Source organism: Castanea sativa, chromosome 3 (genome assembly GCF_040712315.1).
Source record: "Castanea sativa cultivar Marrone di Chiusa Pesio chromosome 3, ASM4071231v1".
Lineage (NCBI taxonomy): Eukaryota > Viridiplantae > Streptophyta > Magnoliopsida > Fagales > Fagaceae > Castanea > Castanea sativa.
Window position 1 is genome coordinate 58,509,287 of NC_134015.1, and position 18,599 is coordinate 58,527,885.

At 33.7% G+C, this 18,599-nt stretch overlaps 1 protein-coding gene across 1 annotated transcript; it reads left to right on the forward strand.

Moving 5' to 3' along the window:
• The first annotated feature begins 3,784 nt into the window (after positions 1-3,784).
• On the forward strand, positions 3,785-10,372 carry LOC142629929 (PI-PLC X domain-containing protein At5g67130-like). The gene is made up of 8 exons (XM_075803976.1): positions 3,785-3,877; positions 3,980-4,096; positions 5,014-5,151; positions 5,420-5,518; positions 5,721-6,024; positions 6,445-6,668; positions 6,763-6,849; positions 10,346-10,372. Exons 1-8 carry the CDS (start codon positions 3,785-3,787, stop codon positions 10,370-10,372), a joined length of 1,089 nt encoding a protein of 362 aa, XP_075660091.1.
• Positions 10,373-18,599: the final 8,227 nt, after the last annotated feature.

The following is an 18,599-nucleotide window of genomic DNA, read 5'->3' on the forward strand; positions in this document are numbered from 1 at the left end:
TGCGTTTGGTAGTGTTAAAAAAACGGCTTTTATAGGAACAGATGTGTGGCTTGGATTGGGAGAGGTTACTGTTTTATTGGGCTGGACCTTGATGGCCTAAATACCCATTTAATTGGAGCTATTAATTTGTTTGAGAATGAAATTGGAGCTATTTAAACATGATTTCAAAAAGAGAAAAAGTATCTTGCGAGACGAGTTCATATTTGTTGGGGGGTTGGGGGAGGGAGGGGGAATGTTTTATAAGTTGAGTTGATATATTTATGTTATTGAACATGTAGTTAAATACTTACAAGTCACAACAAGTGGTTTTCATGGTGGAAATATAAGATTATTTTTCTCATAAATCAATCTCATAAGTAAAAAAAATTCTGAAAAAGAAAGCGAGATAAAATAATAGGATAAAAAAAAAAAGGAAGCTTGATCCTCCATTTCGAGATATTTGAGTAGTGGGTTCAATAGACTTTAAAAGATGTATCATAAACATGGAGATTCCATGTTCTATTCACTATGTTACCACTCTATAGGGTTTTCAGAATGCCTCATGGGAAGAGAGTAAGTAATCTGACCAAAAGAATGGACACCTAAGTTCTAAGTTCAATACATCTATTTGTATATATTTAAAAGATGAAACATAGTATTTATTGTTACTACGCTCTTGTTGAACCACGTCAACAGCCACATCATCCACCCATTTCCAACATTCTCTCTCTCTCTCTTTTTTAACTCTTTTTTTTTTCTTATTAATTTCCCAACTTAATGTTATATTTCCTCCAACTTTTTCCCTCCCTTTTACCTTTCATCTCCCCACCATTACCTACCTTAATATCACTTTTCCTCAATTCCTTTAACTTCCTTTATTTTGACTTTTCTTACTCCCCTCCTCTTATTATAAATTTACAATTCTCTATTTCATTCTATACATAGTTTTCTCACACACATAAGGTTATTTCTCTCTCTATCTCTCTCTAAAAAAAAAAATTCATTTTTTTGTGGATTTTTTTTTAATACTTTTCTTGCATCTCTACTTTAAGTTGATGAATTTTTGTATTATTCGGAACTCTACTTTGGGTTGATGTGATTAAGTTGTGTTTTTAAGTTGTTATCTTTTTTCTTTTTATTTTCTTTGATTTCATAGATGTAATCCTATTGCATTATATATAAAAATAGTATATAAGAATATAATATTATTTTATTATATAATATAACATGACTTAGATAATTTGTGTTTATTATAGTATTTTTACTTTTTTCTTCTCATATTATTTTCTATAAATTTCTTATTACTCTCTCTCTCTCTCTCTCTCTCTCTCTCTCTCTTTTTGGTTTGATTTTTGTTTGAGTTAATACTTGATTATTTTGGAAGTAAGAATTTGAATTTATATCAAACGCAATCTTGGCTATGCTAATAACAGATCGACATTCAATCCACTTTATCAATTCGGTTTAGTTCGGTCTACTTCAATCCACTTTGGTCAATTTTGGTCCAATTCAATCTACTTCAGCCCACTTCTGTTCAATTAGGTCCATTCGGTCTACTTCAATCAATTCAATTTAATTTTTTCTATTCGGTCTAGTTTGGTCCATTCAGTCTAATTCGGTCTACTTTGGTCAATTTAGTCATATTTGGTCCATTCGCTCTACTTCAGTCCAATTTGACCCATTCGATCCATTCAGTCCACTTCGATCTATTCGATCCAATTTAGTCCATATGGTCCACTTAGGTCTATTCATTCCAATTTCTTCCATTCTTTCCCGTTAGGTCTATTCGGTCTAACTTGGTTCATACAGTCCACTTAGCTCTATTCAGTCCAATTTGGTCCATGCAATCTATTCGGTCCATTTGGTCTAATTTGGTCACTTTGGTGTACCTACTTAATCATGGCAAAATATAAGTTTGGGTTGAGAATACTATTAATTAAGTAATATCAATTGTAATTATATAATAAATTTTGATTATCATAATAATCTCCTTAAGAGAATGAGAATTTGAATAATAACTTTGAAATTTGAAAATTTTAATTGCACCAAAATAAATGCATAATAAAAATAGTTAGAAGAATATGAACCATTCTAGAGAAATGAATCCTATTAATTTAATTATTATTTTATGGTGTGAGTAGTTGTGTGACCCATGTTTGGGAGTATTTAATATTTATCGTATCAGAGTTTTGGACATGTATTATTTATGAACAAAGTTTAGTTACAAAATTGGTTGTAGTTTAAGGCTACAAACTAACTCAATAAAATAAATATTACTACATATTTTGAAAATCTAACCGTTGAATTGCATGTTCATTATGCTTTTAATACACATGTCAAATTTTATGTCAATCGGATATTATTTACTATATGATCTATAAGCTTATATTTTATGCATAATTTTAAATTACAAAAACTAGCAATTTAAAAAATTTATTGATGACATAGCCATTGATCTTTAATTTTCTTGAAATTTTGTAAGTATGGAGAATATAAAAACAAGATGAAATCCGATGGTGGATTTATCAAAATTCATCTCTAATAAAAAGATATTGAGTAAGGTTGTAGCAATTTTGTAGTTAAACTTTGTCAATTACTTAATGACAATATTCATTTTTACTTTCCCTTTTTTCACTTTTTTGTTTTTGTTTTTTTTGTTCAAGTGCAATATTGACTCAAATTTTTTTTTTTTTTGAGAAAGAATATTGACTTAATTTAGTTAACAATCTTGACAGAAATGGCTAGTGGGCATTAATACCTTTTTGATAATAAAGTAGACATTGTGGGTTCTAGTTAGCTCAGCTGGTAAAGTCTCTGATAGTTGTATAAGAGATCTGGGGTTCAATCCCCGTCTATATCAAAAAAACTGATTGGTATCTTGGTCTGATAATAAAGAGCAATTATCAGGAGCAGACGCCATAGATTGAAATTCTCTAAAAAAAAAAATAATAATAAAGTAGACATTAATATGTAACCATTTACAGAGTTTCCTCTTACCAAAAAAAAATATATACAGAGTTTCCAATGTTCCACCACTTTATGGTACGTAGGACAGGTTATTTAATTTTTTGATAAACTTCAATCTTTATTGAAAGAGGAAAAGACTAACAAAGGCAGCCATCTGCCACACAAGTCTCCAAGATAGTTTGAGGCAGGCTGTGGTAGGACAGATTATTAGACCATAGATAAGATTCTAATAAATCATCATATATAGAGTTTCCAATGTTCCACCACTTTATGGTAGGACAGATTATTAGACCATAGATAAGAATCTAATAAATCATCTTTTCCATGGACCGTGGTGGCTACGAATTATCATTAATGCAATAACTTTAATTACCTTTGAGAATCCAATTTTAAATTGAATATTTTTTCTGGAGGAAAAAAAAAAATTTCCATATTGGCATTGTGATGTTGATTTCTATGTTTTTTTTTGCCATGTTACTATTTTTGCGTCTGACAGTCTGACTTAGCAACTTTTTAGCCACCCATGTGTAATTTCAAACTCTTCATTGAATATCGGCCATTTTTTACCTAACATGGAATGTTGAACACAATCACTTACAAAATGTCGGTAAATCAGTTACATAATATTCTTTCAATACTTTGCTGTTGCTCGGTTTGGCTTATCTCTAATGTTTTTTTTAAAGGTATCTCCTTTTGTTTTAGTGAGAAATTGCCACATCACCCACTAACTAAATAAAATGTGGGGATTAAAACTCACTGCCACTTGTCATTGTCTATTTAAAATAAAAAGGCATGTCCAGTTAAAAAAAAACTGGAGGTAAGCCAAACCCGCTCCAAAATGGGTCCCTTGGGAAACATTCCCTTGGTTATAATTTCAGTTCTTCTCAGTGTTACTGCCATCATTGATGCTTGTTCCAATGGAGGATGCAAGGTCTTAACTCTTTATTCCATGATATATAGTAACATTGCACAAAAAGTGACAAATTTGATGCATAATTTCAGCTAATGTTGTTGTACTTTTCTGTTATAGCAGCTCCTAGAGGAATGCTCATCAACTGCAGATTGTGCCGCTGGCCTATTGTGTGGCTCTTGTCCTACGAGATTTGATAATGAAAGATGTATAACCTTTACAAACCAATTCAAGCTGCTGGTACTCTCTCTCCTTCTCAAAGTATAAAATATTTGTCAAGCATCTTGTAGCTCAGTGAAATTGTTCGGTTATCCAATAGAAGAGAACCTAAATTCAAATCTCCTTACTCTTCACATGTTGTAAGCCAAAAAAAAAAAAGATCAGTAGAAAATTTTGAAATATATACCATTCTCTGTCAATAAAGCTCAATCCCAACAATAACTAAAAATCAGCTACTTTATTTTATTCTCTATAAATGTAAAGTATTTCAAAATGGTTATATCAACTATCTTTCAAACCATGCTCATTTTAATTACAAGGTTATCAATAACTTTCCTCTCAAAATTGTCAATAACTAATTTTGAATCTCATTCTATATGAAGATTTTGTAGACTTTTTTATGATGTTGATCGCTCTTTGTGATTGCAAACAATTGGAAATCCAAATCCATGTTATTGGTTCTATGTATTTGATTCACTTATTGTTGTCTTTTGAACAGCACTACATTGATCATCGAAAACTTTGAAGAGAAAGCAAAATGAAGAGGAAAACCTCAGCAATTGATTAAAAGATCAATGATTAGTCCATGTGTGTTTGGCAACCAATTAAAATTTGCTTTTTGCTTAAATTATCTACTGTTTGTTTTTTATCTCAATTTTATTCAAATAATCTAACTTTCAATTTTGTAGAAATAAGCTCATTTTTAGCTTTTTGTTTCACATTATGCAATTAAGGTACCATAAATAAGCAATTCCTACTAATTGTTGAATTTTGAATTGGGATGAACATAGATGTATCTTATGCAACAGGCTAGTAAAGAAATACTAGTCACTACTCGAAATTTAGGATAGTGGCTTTTCATAAAGTTCAAACTTTATTTCCAGCCATACTATTCTCACTTTAAAATAAAACACACTAACCAACTTAATTTGCAACAGAACAATTCTTTACCTTTCAACAAATATGCATATTTGACAACCCACAATTCTTTTGCCATTAATGGAGAGCCATCCCATACCGGGATTCCTCGACTTGCATTGCCAAATCAAGAAGACAGTATCACACAACAGCTAAATGTGAGTCCATACATTCATAGATCGTTTTGATAGAGTAAAACTTGGGTATAATTCCTCAAGCATTGTGCCTAAGGTTCTCCAATTAAATTTAAACACATGGCTGCATGGACTTTAATTTTCCTTGGGAAAGGTAACGTTGTTTGTGCCATATCGGTCAATGCAATTATGTGTTTAAATTTAATTGAAGCACTTAAGAAATTGTACCTAAGTTCTACCCTTTGATAACTTACTTATAATTCATATATAACTGATAATTGTCTTTTTGCAGGATGGAGTTCGAGCCTTAATGTTGGACACATATGACTTCGAGGATGACATTTGGTTGTGCCATTCATTTGAAGGGGAATGTAATGACTTTACTGCCTTTGTAAGCAATTCATAAACCCTACTTTCAAGCACAATATAATTTAAATTATGCTCTACAGAAGAAAATTTGGTGATATGGTTACAAATTTACATAGAGAGTTGATAGCTTGTACTAAGTATAAAAGAGTAAAATGGTTTATAATGTTTCAATGAACTAATTTATGGTAACAATAATGCTGGTTTCGACTCTTTGCTTTTCACAGAGTCCTGCTATAGACACTTTGAAGGAAGTAGAAGCCTTCTTAGCAGCAAATCCATCAGAAATTGTGACCCTAATTTTGGAAGACTATGTAGAGTCCCCAAAAGGATTAACAAAGGTTTTTAATGCTTCTGGTTTGATGAAGTACTGGTTTCCAGTGTCAAACATGCCTCAAAATGGTCAAGATTGGCCTCTTGTCAAAGACATGGTAGCTAATAATCAAAGGTTTATTGTCTTCACCTCAGAGAGAAAAAAGCAAGAAAGCGAAGGAATAGCTTATCAATGGAACTATATGGTCGAAAATATGTGTAAGTCCCCTGTTTTACGTCAAGAATAGAAACAACATAATGTTCCATTAAACACATTTTATGTCAGATTTAAATTACACTTTTAAAATTTTTTATTTTCATCCTCCATGTTGTCTGTTTTCAACATAAGGGAAAAAATGAAAAAAAAGAAAAGAAGGTAAAAGTACAGTTATACCAAAAAAAGTAAATCTTTAAAAGAATAAGTACATAAGCTGAATAAAAGCTTAATTTCCTCCTACTGGCTGCTACTCATCCAAAATGAAAACACCCCAAACATAAAGGATCAAAATTGGAATTCAGTCTACATGAAGAACATAACAATTGGATGATGCTCCTTAATATATGTACAGTGTAGCATTCTTTCTAATTAATATTGATAGTGCTATGAATTTTGAGTTTCTTTTGTTTTAAGATTTGCAGATGGGGATGATGGAATGAATTCTGGAAGCTGTCCTAACCGTGTGGAGTCAGCAGCACTCAATGACAAAACCAAGTCTTTGGTTCTAGTAAATTACTTTAAGTCAGTTCCAATTATGAAAAGCTCTTGTGAAGATAATTCACCAGAGCTCCTTAATATGCTTCAAACATGTTATGAAGCAGCTGGTAACCGATGGGCTAACTTTGTTGCTGTTGACTTCTACAAGGTAAAGCTATTATTTTTCCATCATGGGGGTTTCTCCTATAGGAACATGACGTTTGGTTTGGGATTATTGTTATAGTTATTGTATATTGATGCAGAGGAGTGATGGTAGAGGAGCATTTCAAGCTGTGGACAAGTTGAATGGGAAGCTATTGTGTGGCTGCGATGATGTGAATGCATGCGCGGTAAGATGTCTTTTACTCAACTTGATTGCAGTATGCAATACCTACATAATAGATACTAGCATGGTTCATATGTCTTAAGAGTAAGGAGAAACACTTATTTTCAATTTTTCTTGCAGCCTGGATCGTTGACAACGTGCAATCCATAGGAACCAATACAGAATTCTAAAATGGCAGTTTGAGCTTTGAAGTAATTTTGACCCTATAATAATGAGAATCCTTGTGTAAATACATGGTGGGGTGGCATGTACGTTAGAAGGTCTGATAAGAGGGCATGATGGGTGGTATTTATATTGGAATAATAAATTGCTTATTTCACCTTGTTCAATTATGGTTTGCTATGTTCCCATGTAAATTAAGCTCAGACAGACCAAATTCAAGGATTTGGAAATAAAAGAATTGGATTAGTTTGCTTGAGTGAAGTTCTATAAAGACATAATTTGTGAGAAAGAAAGAAAGAAAGGAGGAAAAAACAGAGGCTCTCTTGCTCCAACAAGATGGATAATAAATTTCAAATACATCTTGAAACCTTTGTTGGGGGGTAACTTAGAAACTCATTTGACTTGAATAACCAATACATAAGACCGAGGGTTGCATCTAAGTGTTCCAATGCTCTGGATGCGACATGGAAATTATAGGTGTTTAAAAATGGTCACGTGTTACTTTCGTGTCCCATCCAGTACACTGAAGCACTAAATAAAAGCCTTCAATTTTTGGCTGCCTTTATTCAAAACAAGATTTTCAAACTCTTAGGCCAAAATTTTCAACCCTTGAACATATTTTGTATCAAAATCATAGAATATATAATCTTGGATGACCAAACCAAATTCAGATACAATTTCATGTACTAAATTTAGCACATAATAACTTGTGAAGTATGTGCAACTAGTAACAGCATAAGATATATGTGAGGTGATATGTAGATAGTAATCAATCACAATTTCTACATTATTCATCACATAAATTTGAAAGTGACTATCACCTAAAGAGTTACATCATGTAACTCCCACATCTCCAAGAAAACAAGCTTGCAATCATGCATTTTTTTTTATTTAGCCTTATTGTATATAGATTTTTCTTTAAAAATTTATTTTAAGGCTACACCTTATTTTCTTTTTGTGCATGTGCTACACTTTCTAGAGCACAAAATCTTATGATATGTACTAAGATGTTCATGATTGGCTAGTAAACAATGGTGAGGTGGTTATTTATACCTTTCTCTTAGGATTTTTTAGTCCTTACAATCAAAAGCATGTAACTTCAAAATCAAGAGCATATGATCTAAAACTATAAACACTCACACAAACATGCACTACATAGCTAATACTAGCAAAGTGTAGAAAAATAAGCTCACCTAAGCTAAATAAGGTACACAAGCATGTTATGCAAAGATAATATGGCCAACCTTAACTATACATCCATAATGTGTAATACAAAACACATCCTTCCACTTTCCTCTTTCCTTTCTTTTTTTATTTTTTATTTTTATTTTATAAAAATGAAAACAACCTAATATGAAATGCATGAATGTAATGCAATGCAAATCCTAGAAACAAAAAAACAAAAAAACAAGAAAGGCAAAATGGTCACAAAAGGTTTAGAGATGCGCAAGGACCATGTCAAAAAGACTCATTTAGATTGAGCCTTTTGCATCTATAACCTCTTAGATGCAACTTTGGTTTTGAAGTTATTATTCAAATTAGAATGATGAGCAACTCCAGGATTGGTATAAAGGTTTAAAGCCTTTACCAATTCACCAATAAGTACCATAAGATCTTGTGTTTAAGGCACAAGTACTTTTTGCTTAGTTGCTCACTTAGCAGCTTGCAACTTGAAACAGTTTGGACATGTGTGCCCAGCTTTCCACAAAAATGACAAACTCACAAAAGTCTATCATGCTTTTTACCCTTAGGGAAGTTAGGACTCTTAGGCTTGGACTCTTAGGCTTAGACTTTTTAAGATCTACCCTATTCTTCCTAGGAGCAGAAACTTCTTTTGGCTTTCAACTTCTATTTTAGATGATTCAAAAGAAGGAACAAAATTTGTGGAATGAGTTTCAGAGTCAGAGATGCTATGAACAAACCTAAACCTGATTTGTCTATGGGAGACTTCTGAATACTCAACATGTGATCAAGTTTAGAACTAACAGACCTATTTAACTGTTCTCTAGCAACAAACAACTCTAGCTCTAGGTTCTTAACTTCTTCAATCAACTTAATATTTTTAGCCTTCACCTTATTTACGAATTCATTAGCATTAAACAAATTCAGCAACAAGTTTTTCTTTTCTTATTCAAGAATGACTATCTTCTTTAGCCTTAAATCCACACTCATTGCATCATTTGCAGCAACCTTGCATAGCGTGTTATAAGCTTCTTGCAAGTCAGAGAGTTCCCCATCAGAAGGGTTCTCTTCAACCAAATCACTTTCATTAACTACAACAGTAACTGTGAAAGTAAAGAAGTTTTCATCTTCATTACTTCCAAACTCATGATCAGAAACTCCACTATCACTAAGGGTTACAGCCATAGCTTTACCCTTTGTTCTCAAGACTGTTGAACATTTTGATTTCACATGACCATACCCTTGACAATCAAAACATTGTTGACCTTGAGAATTACTAGAAGATTGACCAACTTTTTCTTTTGATTTTTCAATATTATTGATTTTAGTTGGTTCATTTTTCTTAGAGTTCTTAGGTTTAGCATTGTTTTTACCTGTTGCCCTTCTATTGTAATTCTTGACTGTAAACGAGTCGAGTTTTGTCAAGTAGTGCATGTTCAAGCTTGGCTAGTCAGGAAAAATAAAAAGCTCGAGCTTGGTTTGAGCTTATGACAGGCCTAAAAATAGTGTTTGAGCTTGAGCTTATGGGAAAGCCAAAAAGTTTGAGCTTGACTTGGCTTGATTAATTAGTCAAGCCAAATTCAAGTTTAATATCAAGCTCAAACTCGAGCTCAGGTCAAGTTTTTGAGCTTAAAATCTAAAAAAATTACATTATTGAATGTTTAAATCTCTAAAATTAAGAAAAAAGAAAAAGAAAATAGTATACTTATTTTATCATGCATCAAGTCTTACTTATGATTAGCTATTATTCAAATTAATAATTTACATAATTAAATTCATTCATTCATCATTCATTGTCTACATCTTCAGCAATTGTTCAAAATACAATTTTTAGATTCACATTAGATGGTGAAAGACTAGAAAAATACTTATTTGTAACTATTATGAATGAGAAAATACTAATATGTTTCTTAAATTTACTTTAGATGATTGATAGGGAAGGATCATTTGTGACTTACTTAATTTTTTATTTATTTTTAAATGTAACTATAGTCTAAAGTGGTTCTAGATTAGTTTAAAGGGAAGGAAAAAATTAAGGTAATATAGGTAGTGATCTCATGTTGACCATGTCATTATTAAAATATATGTAATAAGTATATTTAGTTAACACATATAGACTTATAAATGAGTTTATGCTTGAATTGTTGTGTATCAAGCCTAATAGCTCACGAGCTTGTTCGTGAACAAATTTTTTTGCTTGAACTCGACTTGTTTATTAAACGAGCCTAAAACTAAGGCTCAAGCTTGGTTTACTTATAAACAAACAAACATTAACAAGTTTTTTATCGAGCCGAGCCCGAGTTGTTCATGATTGGCTTGGTTCATTTACAGCCCTATTCTTAAGAAAGTTTCTAAAGTTCTTGGCAAGATATGGATTCTCTGTAGAAGAGAGTTCATCATCAAATCCATTATCACCAACATCATCAACTGACTTGAGAGCCATTGATTTGGATTTGTTAGTTTTGAGTAGGTCTAACTCATAGGATTGTAGAGATCCTACAAGCTCATCAACAGGGATGGAGTCCACATCATTGCTTTCAGTAATGACAGTTATTTTGGGTCTAAAGTGCTCAGTTAAGGATCTAAAAATCTTCCTAACTATCTTAGGTTGATCATAAATTTTACCCAAATTATATGTAAAATTAACAATATCATTTAGTTTAGCATATAATTCATCAAGACTTTCATCCTCAGACATTCTAATGAATTCAAACCTAATTGTCAACTACTACAACTTGTTTTATTTTAACAGTCTTTGTGCCTTCATGCACAGTTTGGAGAATTTTTCAAGCAGTATGAGCAACCTCAACATTTGAGATTCTCCTAAACTCTTCCATAGAAACAGCATTAAAAAAAGCATTCATAGTTTTGCGATTAAAAGCGACTGCTTCTTTTTGAGACGTTGACCACTTACTAACAGGAGTAGCTGGTTTCTCCCATTTGTATTCAACGGAGTTCCAAACTCTCTTATCTATAGATTTCAAGAAGGCATTCATCCTAACCTTCCAATAGGCATAGCTATTCTCATCAAAGTGTGGAGGGATCACAAGAGAGTAATCGTGTTCCATGACAACAGGAGTCAAGGATCAACTCTTAGAACAAGAGATGTAACACAAGAGCTAACCTTCTCTGTTACCACTTGTTAGGTTTTAGATCCCTCTAAACTAGATTATTTAACCTAATTAATTAACCAAGTGAATACTTAGGTTTATTATTCAAATCTAGGTTAAAACAATAAAGTCATATCATGTAAAGCAGCTGAAAGTAACGAACACAATGATATGATGACCCAAGAAAACCAAACAGGTAAAAACTTGGGGAGGATTTAACCTAGTTATCCTTTACAAAAAGGACTTAGATCACTAACATCCTAATGCTACTACACGTAGAATTTACTGACATGACCACGTGCAAGCTCCGAATCCACGGACTACTTCTTTCTTGGATCTGTAGCAACCACAAGTTCTCCTACTTGTGACTTTGAGACTCCTCTCAAAGGTTTTGTTGTTCCTTGAATGTTATTTATGCAGCAACTAAAACAACCATCAAGTTCTTGATGTGAATCTTGATCTTGATAGCTCTATATGTGTGTTTGAAGGTACAAACCTCTCAGATCTCACAAAAGACTTAACACACAACTCAACAAAGACTTCTAAAACATAGCTAGGGGTTTTCCTTTTATATTAGGAGTGAAATACTTAACCCGACACGTCATATGTGCTTGGGCTATGTTTGAAACTTTTGCAGAATTTTCTAGGTTGCAATTCTTGATCAATCGAGCCTTGTAGTTTTACACAGTAAATTCCTGCAAAACATTCGATTCAAACTTACATTTAAACAAACTTTGAGCAAGCCTAAACCTAGACTCATTGTTTTGATCATGGTTTGCCAACATATGCAAAATGAAGTTCTAATACATTTAGTTCCTAAAGTCTTAGAACTTAACAGTGTGAATCGAAGATATAAATGAGACTGGAATTAATTTCCCTTATAATAGCAAACGAAATCACATTCTGCAATAACGTTACCTAAATCATTAGCGTGATTCAATTTATCAGTAGAGCTCCATGAAACCCTACTTACAACCTAACTACACCAATGGCCACTATAACCAGTGCAAAGAAAGAAACAACAATCTAAAATAAAAGGACAGATTATAAGCAAGGAACAAAATTGCACACCTTAATTAGAATGGCATCAACAAAAGGGATAGACACAAGCATACCACCTACAAAATAGTTCATTCTCTTACCCTCAGGCAGGCTAGCAACAATATCAATATGTGGGAGGTCAAACACCATGCACTTCACACGAGGGAATGCCATGGAAATATTTGCTACCACTGTTCCAGTACCACACCTATGTCAACACTCCATAGTTGAGTAGTTCCAAGACCACAAATTATTCTACAATTTTTTTGCCACAACTCTGACCTGACAGATTGTGAGTGGTTAATTATCACTTACACATGGACCTACCATTTTTTCTTTATCAATCACACTCTGCCACGTCACAGTTGTGGCAAGAAGTTGTGAAAAATTATGTGGTCCTGGACTTTTCCCTCAATGGTTTAACCCCAATCCTTAGGAATTGGCATATATGCCCCTAAGAGCCAAGCTCATGTTCAAGAATTACTAGCCATCACTTCATTTAAAACATGGTTATATTCATGTTTTGGTTATAATAGTCACAAAAGTGGCCCATCCCATGCTCTTTTGTAAATCTAGGCCAAGAAGAGTAACTGGATATCCATAATTGTGGGATTATGTCCGGCTTGCTAATCTGTCCTGCACTTTTATGCGACAAAAGTTTAATGCAGTTCAACTGATGTTTGAGAATTGATCTGTAACAACTAAATCCCTAGCTATGAACAAGATTGCACAGTAAACAGTCTAATTTATCCCCCTTAACTCATGAAATGAAAACAAAAACATAACACATAGAACCGATAGAGCCAACAACCAAACATCTGCATCAGAGGATGCAACCTCACAAAATCTCAATCCATTCTAAACTGCGTGTATTTACTACTACTTATTGACTGTACTTCAACGATCATTGTCTGCCATTAACTTTTATCCGTTTATTTATGCAAAAATAACATCTTTCTTTTGTATTACTACTATTTTTAATTCTTTTTCCTTACTTTCATCTACCCCCATTAACTTGTCTTTTGACTCCTTTCATCTTTTTTTAGTGTACATTTTTTTTTTTTTCATTTCCTATGTATGTCTGTCTTCAATGTCTCATTATTTCTTTTTCTCTGTGGAATTTAGGTCTCTAGCACTTCAGTAAAAAAAAAAAAAAAAGGCTTCTAGCACTATGAGGTATACCGTGTTGGGCTTTGGGGAGTCTAATTGTGTTTGATTTGAATTATGACTCAACCTGAAATAATATTGTTACAGTTTTTAGAGGGAGATTTTTTGAGGCTTAGTCCATGGAGCGGAGAAATTTTTTTAGCCTTTTTGTTGTAGCCCATTGTGAATCCTGTGAGCAGGATATAAAAACTGTTATTTTGGAGATTAGGGTTTGATTTTTTTGAGAGAGAAAAAAACTATACTATCACACTCTGTATTTTTCCTTGAAAATAGTGAAATCCCTGCAACTCTATGAACGTAAGCAAATTATCAAATCACGTAAATACTGTTTTATGTGTGATTATTTTTTCTTTGGCGTATATTTTTTCTCTATTTTAGTATCTCACAAATCTGGAAATTTCGTACATATTTTCATCATGCCGTATATTACAAGTTCCATGTCGGCTATCATCAAAAAAAAAAAACTCTATGGAGGATGAGGAATATAGGTCCGCTTCAACAGAAGTGTTGGAGATAACATGGACTACCACGTAATGTTGCTGACATGCTTGGTGTGCTGCTATTAAGTGGCTAGGCCTGGCAGGTTGCAGGCCATGACATGTGTTGTTGGGCCGTGCCAGCAATGCAGGAGCGTGGCCATGAGCAAGATGTGGTGAATGGGCCGTGGTGCTTGTGTGCAAGGTAGAGCTGGGCCACCAAGATTGTAGACAAGTGAAAGCTGTGTGGGAACATTGGCTTGGGCATTGTAATGCTTGCCAAGGGTGTGGGCTCAGATATAAGGGCAAGATGTACTGTGAGCCGTGTGGGTTACTATGAGGTAACATTGGCACGGGCCAAGCCGTTCAGATGATAGCATGGACATCCTAAGTGGGTTGCTGAGATGTTGGAACCAGGCCCATGATGAGCTGAGTCGTGCACAAGTTGTGCAGCAGATGGCAAGTGGTGTATCTAAACTGCAATGAAAAACTACACTGTTAGTCTCTAAAGTTTATTGTGTGAGTGCAATTGATTTCTTAAGTTTCAAATGAGCACTATTGGTCCTTAAACTTAAAAAATAAATATTATTAGTCATTTTACATACTTGAAAAGACGTAATATCCGTTATCAATCTTTTTTTCATTTTAACAATTTGTTTGGATGGAGGGAGGAGAGGAGGTAGAGGGAATGAGAGGCGTATGATTTAATAAACCATGTTTGGATTTTTTAAGAGGAGAGTGGGAGGGTTTAGGAGGGGTTCCTTGCCCCTCAATTTGAATTCCCTCAAATTGGGGGAATTTGGAGGGCGAGTGGAAGGAATTCAAAATAAAATAAGATTGAAATATCAATTTTACCCTTAAAATGTCAATTTATATTTATTTATTTAAAATTCATGAAATAAGCCAAGAGCCTTATAACTAAACTGATTGACACCTCTTAGTATGTCCATGAGGTCCAAGATTTAGATCCTCCATCTTCCATAATAACTACTGAATTATCCAAAATAATAATAATAAATAAAGTCATAAGTGTCAAATTTAATGGAAAATATTTTCCCCTCCCCTCCCCTCTCCTCTCCCTAATTAATTTTTAAAATGTCCAAAATCCAAATATATTGACTATTTCCCTTCCTGCTACTTTATTTTTAAAACATTGAAATAATATGAAGGGGTAACTGTGTCCCTCTACTCTCATTAACTCTCCTCACATTCCCCTCCTTCCCTTCTATTCCATTCTACCTCTAAACTTCCAAATATTTTTTTTTAGAGAGTTTTAACTTATGGAGTCCGCTTCTGATGATAACTCTTTATAATCAAATCAAGACACCAATCAATTTTTGATGTAGGCAATGATTGAACCCAAATCTTTTATTCAACCATCAGAGACAACTTCCAAACATAGTTTAGAATTAAAAAAAAAAGATTACAACTTTTTCTAATGATTCACCCAGGGACGGACCCACGCTAGGGCTTCCCCCCCCCCCCCCCCCCCCCACAAAAAGTTAATGTATATATATGTGATGAAATTTTAAATTTTGGTCCTAATAGCCCCCAATTAAAAAAAAAAAACTGGTATACATATGTCATTTGAAAAAAAAAAAGAATTGCCCTTAAATATATATTTTGGATCTCCTCTAAAATAGCGTTGAGTTCTATTTTAATAAATATGTTGAAATGTTTAAAAAACACTTATGTTATATGTTATACTTTGTTGACATTTTTATAATATCAAATGTTTAAAAAACACTTATTTTATATGTAGTATTTTGTTGAATATGAAATAAATGTTTGGTTTTTATTTTCATAAAAAAAAAAATTGTTTTAAAGTTTGGCCCCCAGGTTCAAATGCTGGTTCCATCCCTAGATTCACCCATATAGAACGTAAGTGAATAACTTATATCACTTTTTTTGAAAAATGAAAAGCAAATAAATATATCATGTAGTTCATAATTATTGTTAATTTTATCATACATGAATCACAATATCTAATTTAATGATTATGAAAAATCTTATAAAATTATTGTTACACATGTTTAACATTTGAACTCATTGTTAATTTGTTATATATATAAATGAATGGCCAAAAAAGGACTAGAAATATTCTTTTATATACACACACATGCAAAGAATTGAACTAATGGCATTAATTCGTACCATTATAATTTTTTTGAGGGATTGTATCACGATAATTAATCTTTATCATTATGCTATAATTTAAATTAGGTTTAGTGTAAATAAGATTCAAACTAAGTTATTAACTATAGGAGATTCTAAAAATTAAAAAAAAAAAAAAAAAAAAACTATAGGTGATTTTATAGATTTTTCATATTAATAATATCTGGTTCATTGAGATTTTGAAAAGCCGATATACGTATAGATCTACTATATGAGACTTTATATATGTATAGATTGGGTTCCCCATTGAGGATTTACACGTAAGATGGTGACTGTTAGAATGTAATTATGATTCTAAACTGCATGTATTTACTACTACTTATTGACTGTTCTTCAACAATCATTGACTGCATGTATTGGCCTTTTGTTCTTATAACATTGTTTTTTTCCTCCACGTGTCGTTTTGCTTTTGCGACTGCGAGGGTATGGGTGACTGCGACACTGAGGGTGCCGCCGACAAGCGACAATTGCGAATTTATTTAGTTTATGAAAAGGCAAATGTTAATCGCACGGCGTTTTGCGGTTAAGAATATACTTTTCATTTAAAAAGTTGTAAAAAAGTGTAAAGAATAGTATAAAGCTGAAAAAAATTACTATAGAGAACAAAAAATTGTAAGAAAAAAGTAAAAAAAGCTGTTGCCGTTAACACAACCCTTGTGAAAAGTCGAATAGGACAAAGAACACGTTGTTGGAAAGGCTGGGATTCGGGAATTGAAAGTGTGAACCACTTTGTTGGAAAAGGCTGGAATTCCTTTAAATTTTATAAAGCAATGAAAAATTTGTAGGAAGTGATCATTTTTTTATTCCTCAAAGTACATAGGTCTTAAGTTATAATACTTTCTAACTTTTTCTTGAAAAGAAAATAAATAAGTTACTATGAATACCATATTCATGTTAGTTACTATGAATACCATATTCATGTTAATAACTATTTATACTTACAAATATGTTGGCAAAATATCATTCATTACTAAATCATGCTATTTTGTTTAGTAATTTTGGTTGAAGGAACTTCCATATTATTCCTTGATTATGGTATGTCTCTTAAGCCATAATAATGCCTATGAGCCTATCTAATGCACATCATTTTAACCACTTAAAATGACATGTGTGAGGACCCGAGGACCTAAGAACCCGAGGACCCGAAGAAAGGAAGGCCAACATTTAGAATGAAAGATGAGGTCTCTCCAGGTGTGCCCGAAGATGAGGTGGCGTGGACGATAACTACATAAGGGGCATGTTACAAATATCTGGTTGTAATAGGCTGATTTGGAAGGTTGCAAGGTTGCATTAAATGCTTGGCAACAACCATTCTGGCCGCATTAATTAGCAAGCATCTCCTCTATCCGTCGCATTAATGTGGACATGACCTGAACAGTGCGGGATGCAAAGTGGAATCTTGTTCCATTGCCGACGGACAAGTGTCACGGGAAAAGGACCGCAGATTGCAAGGTGTAAGGCTACGATGAAAACAGAGAATAGTATAAATAGGAATCAAGAGACTACGAGATAGGGGCTTTTTTGTTGTTGAACCCTCTCTACCAAATGAATTGTATGAGGACTCTTAAGTGAATAAAGCAGCAGTAATATTTTGAAGTTGATTTTATGAGCTTTTGGTCCTTACAATTGGCGCTGTCTGTGGGAACAACAACAGCGTAGCATATTCCATTTAGAAGTATATGGCGGAGGTGTATTTGGAAGGGGAAGAATCAGTAAGCTCACGAAGCAGGGACATAGCTGTAAGTCTTCAGCGTGATAAGGGGAAAGGGCATACTTCGGGGGTGGAGAAGGCATATGAGGGCGATCATAGGGCTGAGCAACGATCGTTAACTGAGGGGCATATGTCTCGCGACGATGTGTTGCGACAGATGCAATCTGAGATAGCGTACTTACGCAAGCGTGTGGATAGTAAGAAGCGGAGACGTAAGGATAATGCTAGCTCTTCCAGTGATAGTTCGGAAGCGAACCCAGGAGGAATTCATCCCCCAATGTTTGAGCCTACTCGAAGTATGACCCGTGCTAGTGTGTCTTCGGGCGTTAGGGCAAAGCAGCTGAAAGTGACGAAGATGCCCGATACTGATGGAATATATCGTGAGGACGGGAGTGATGCAATGGGTAAAGCCCTGAGACAAATTGCCAAATCCCCTTTTGTGGCAAGGATAAACAGGGCAAAGCTACCTCGTAGGTTTTCCCAACCCATCTTTACTGTGTATAATGGGAGGACTGACCCCGTAGAGCACGTTAGTCATTTTAGTCAGAAGATGGCCGTTTATTCGAATAATGAGGCATTGATGTGTAGAGTTTTTCCCTCCAGTTTGGGGGCCCGTGGCTATGAGGTGGTTTGATGCTTTGGCAGAGGGTTCCCTGAGGTCTTTTGAGGAATTGACTAGGGCATTTGGAGCAAGGTTCATAACTTGTACTAGGATTCCAAAACCTTTGGA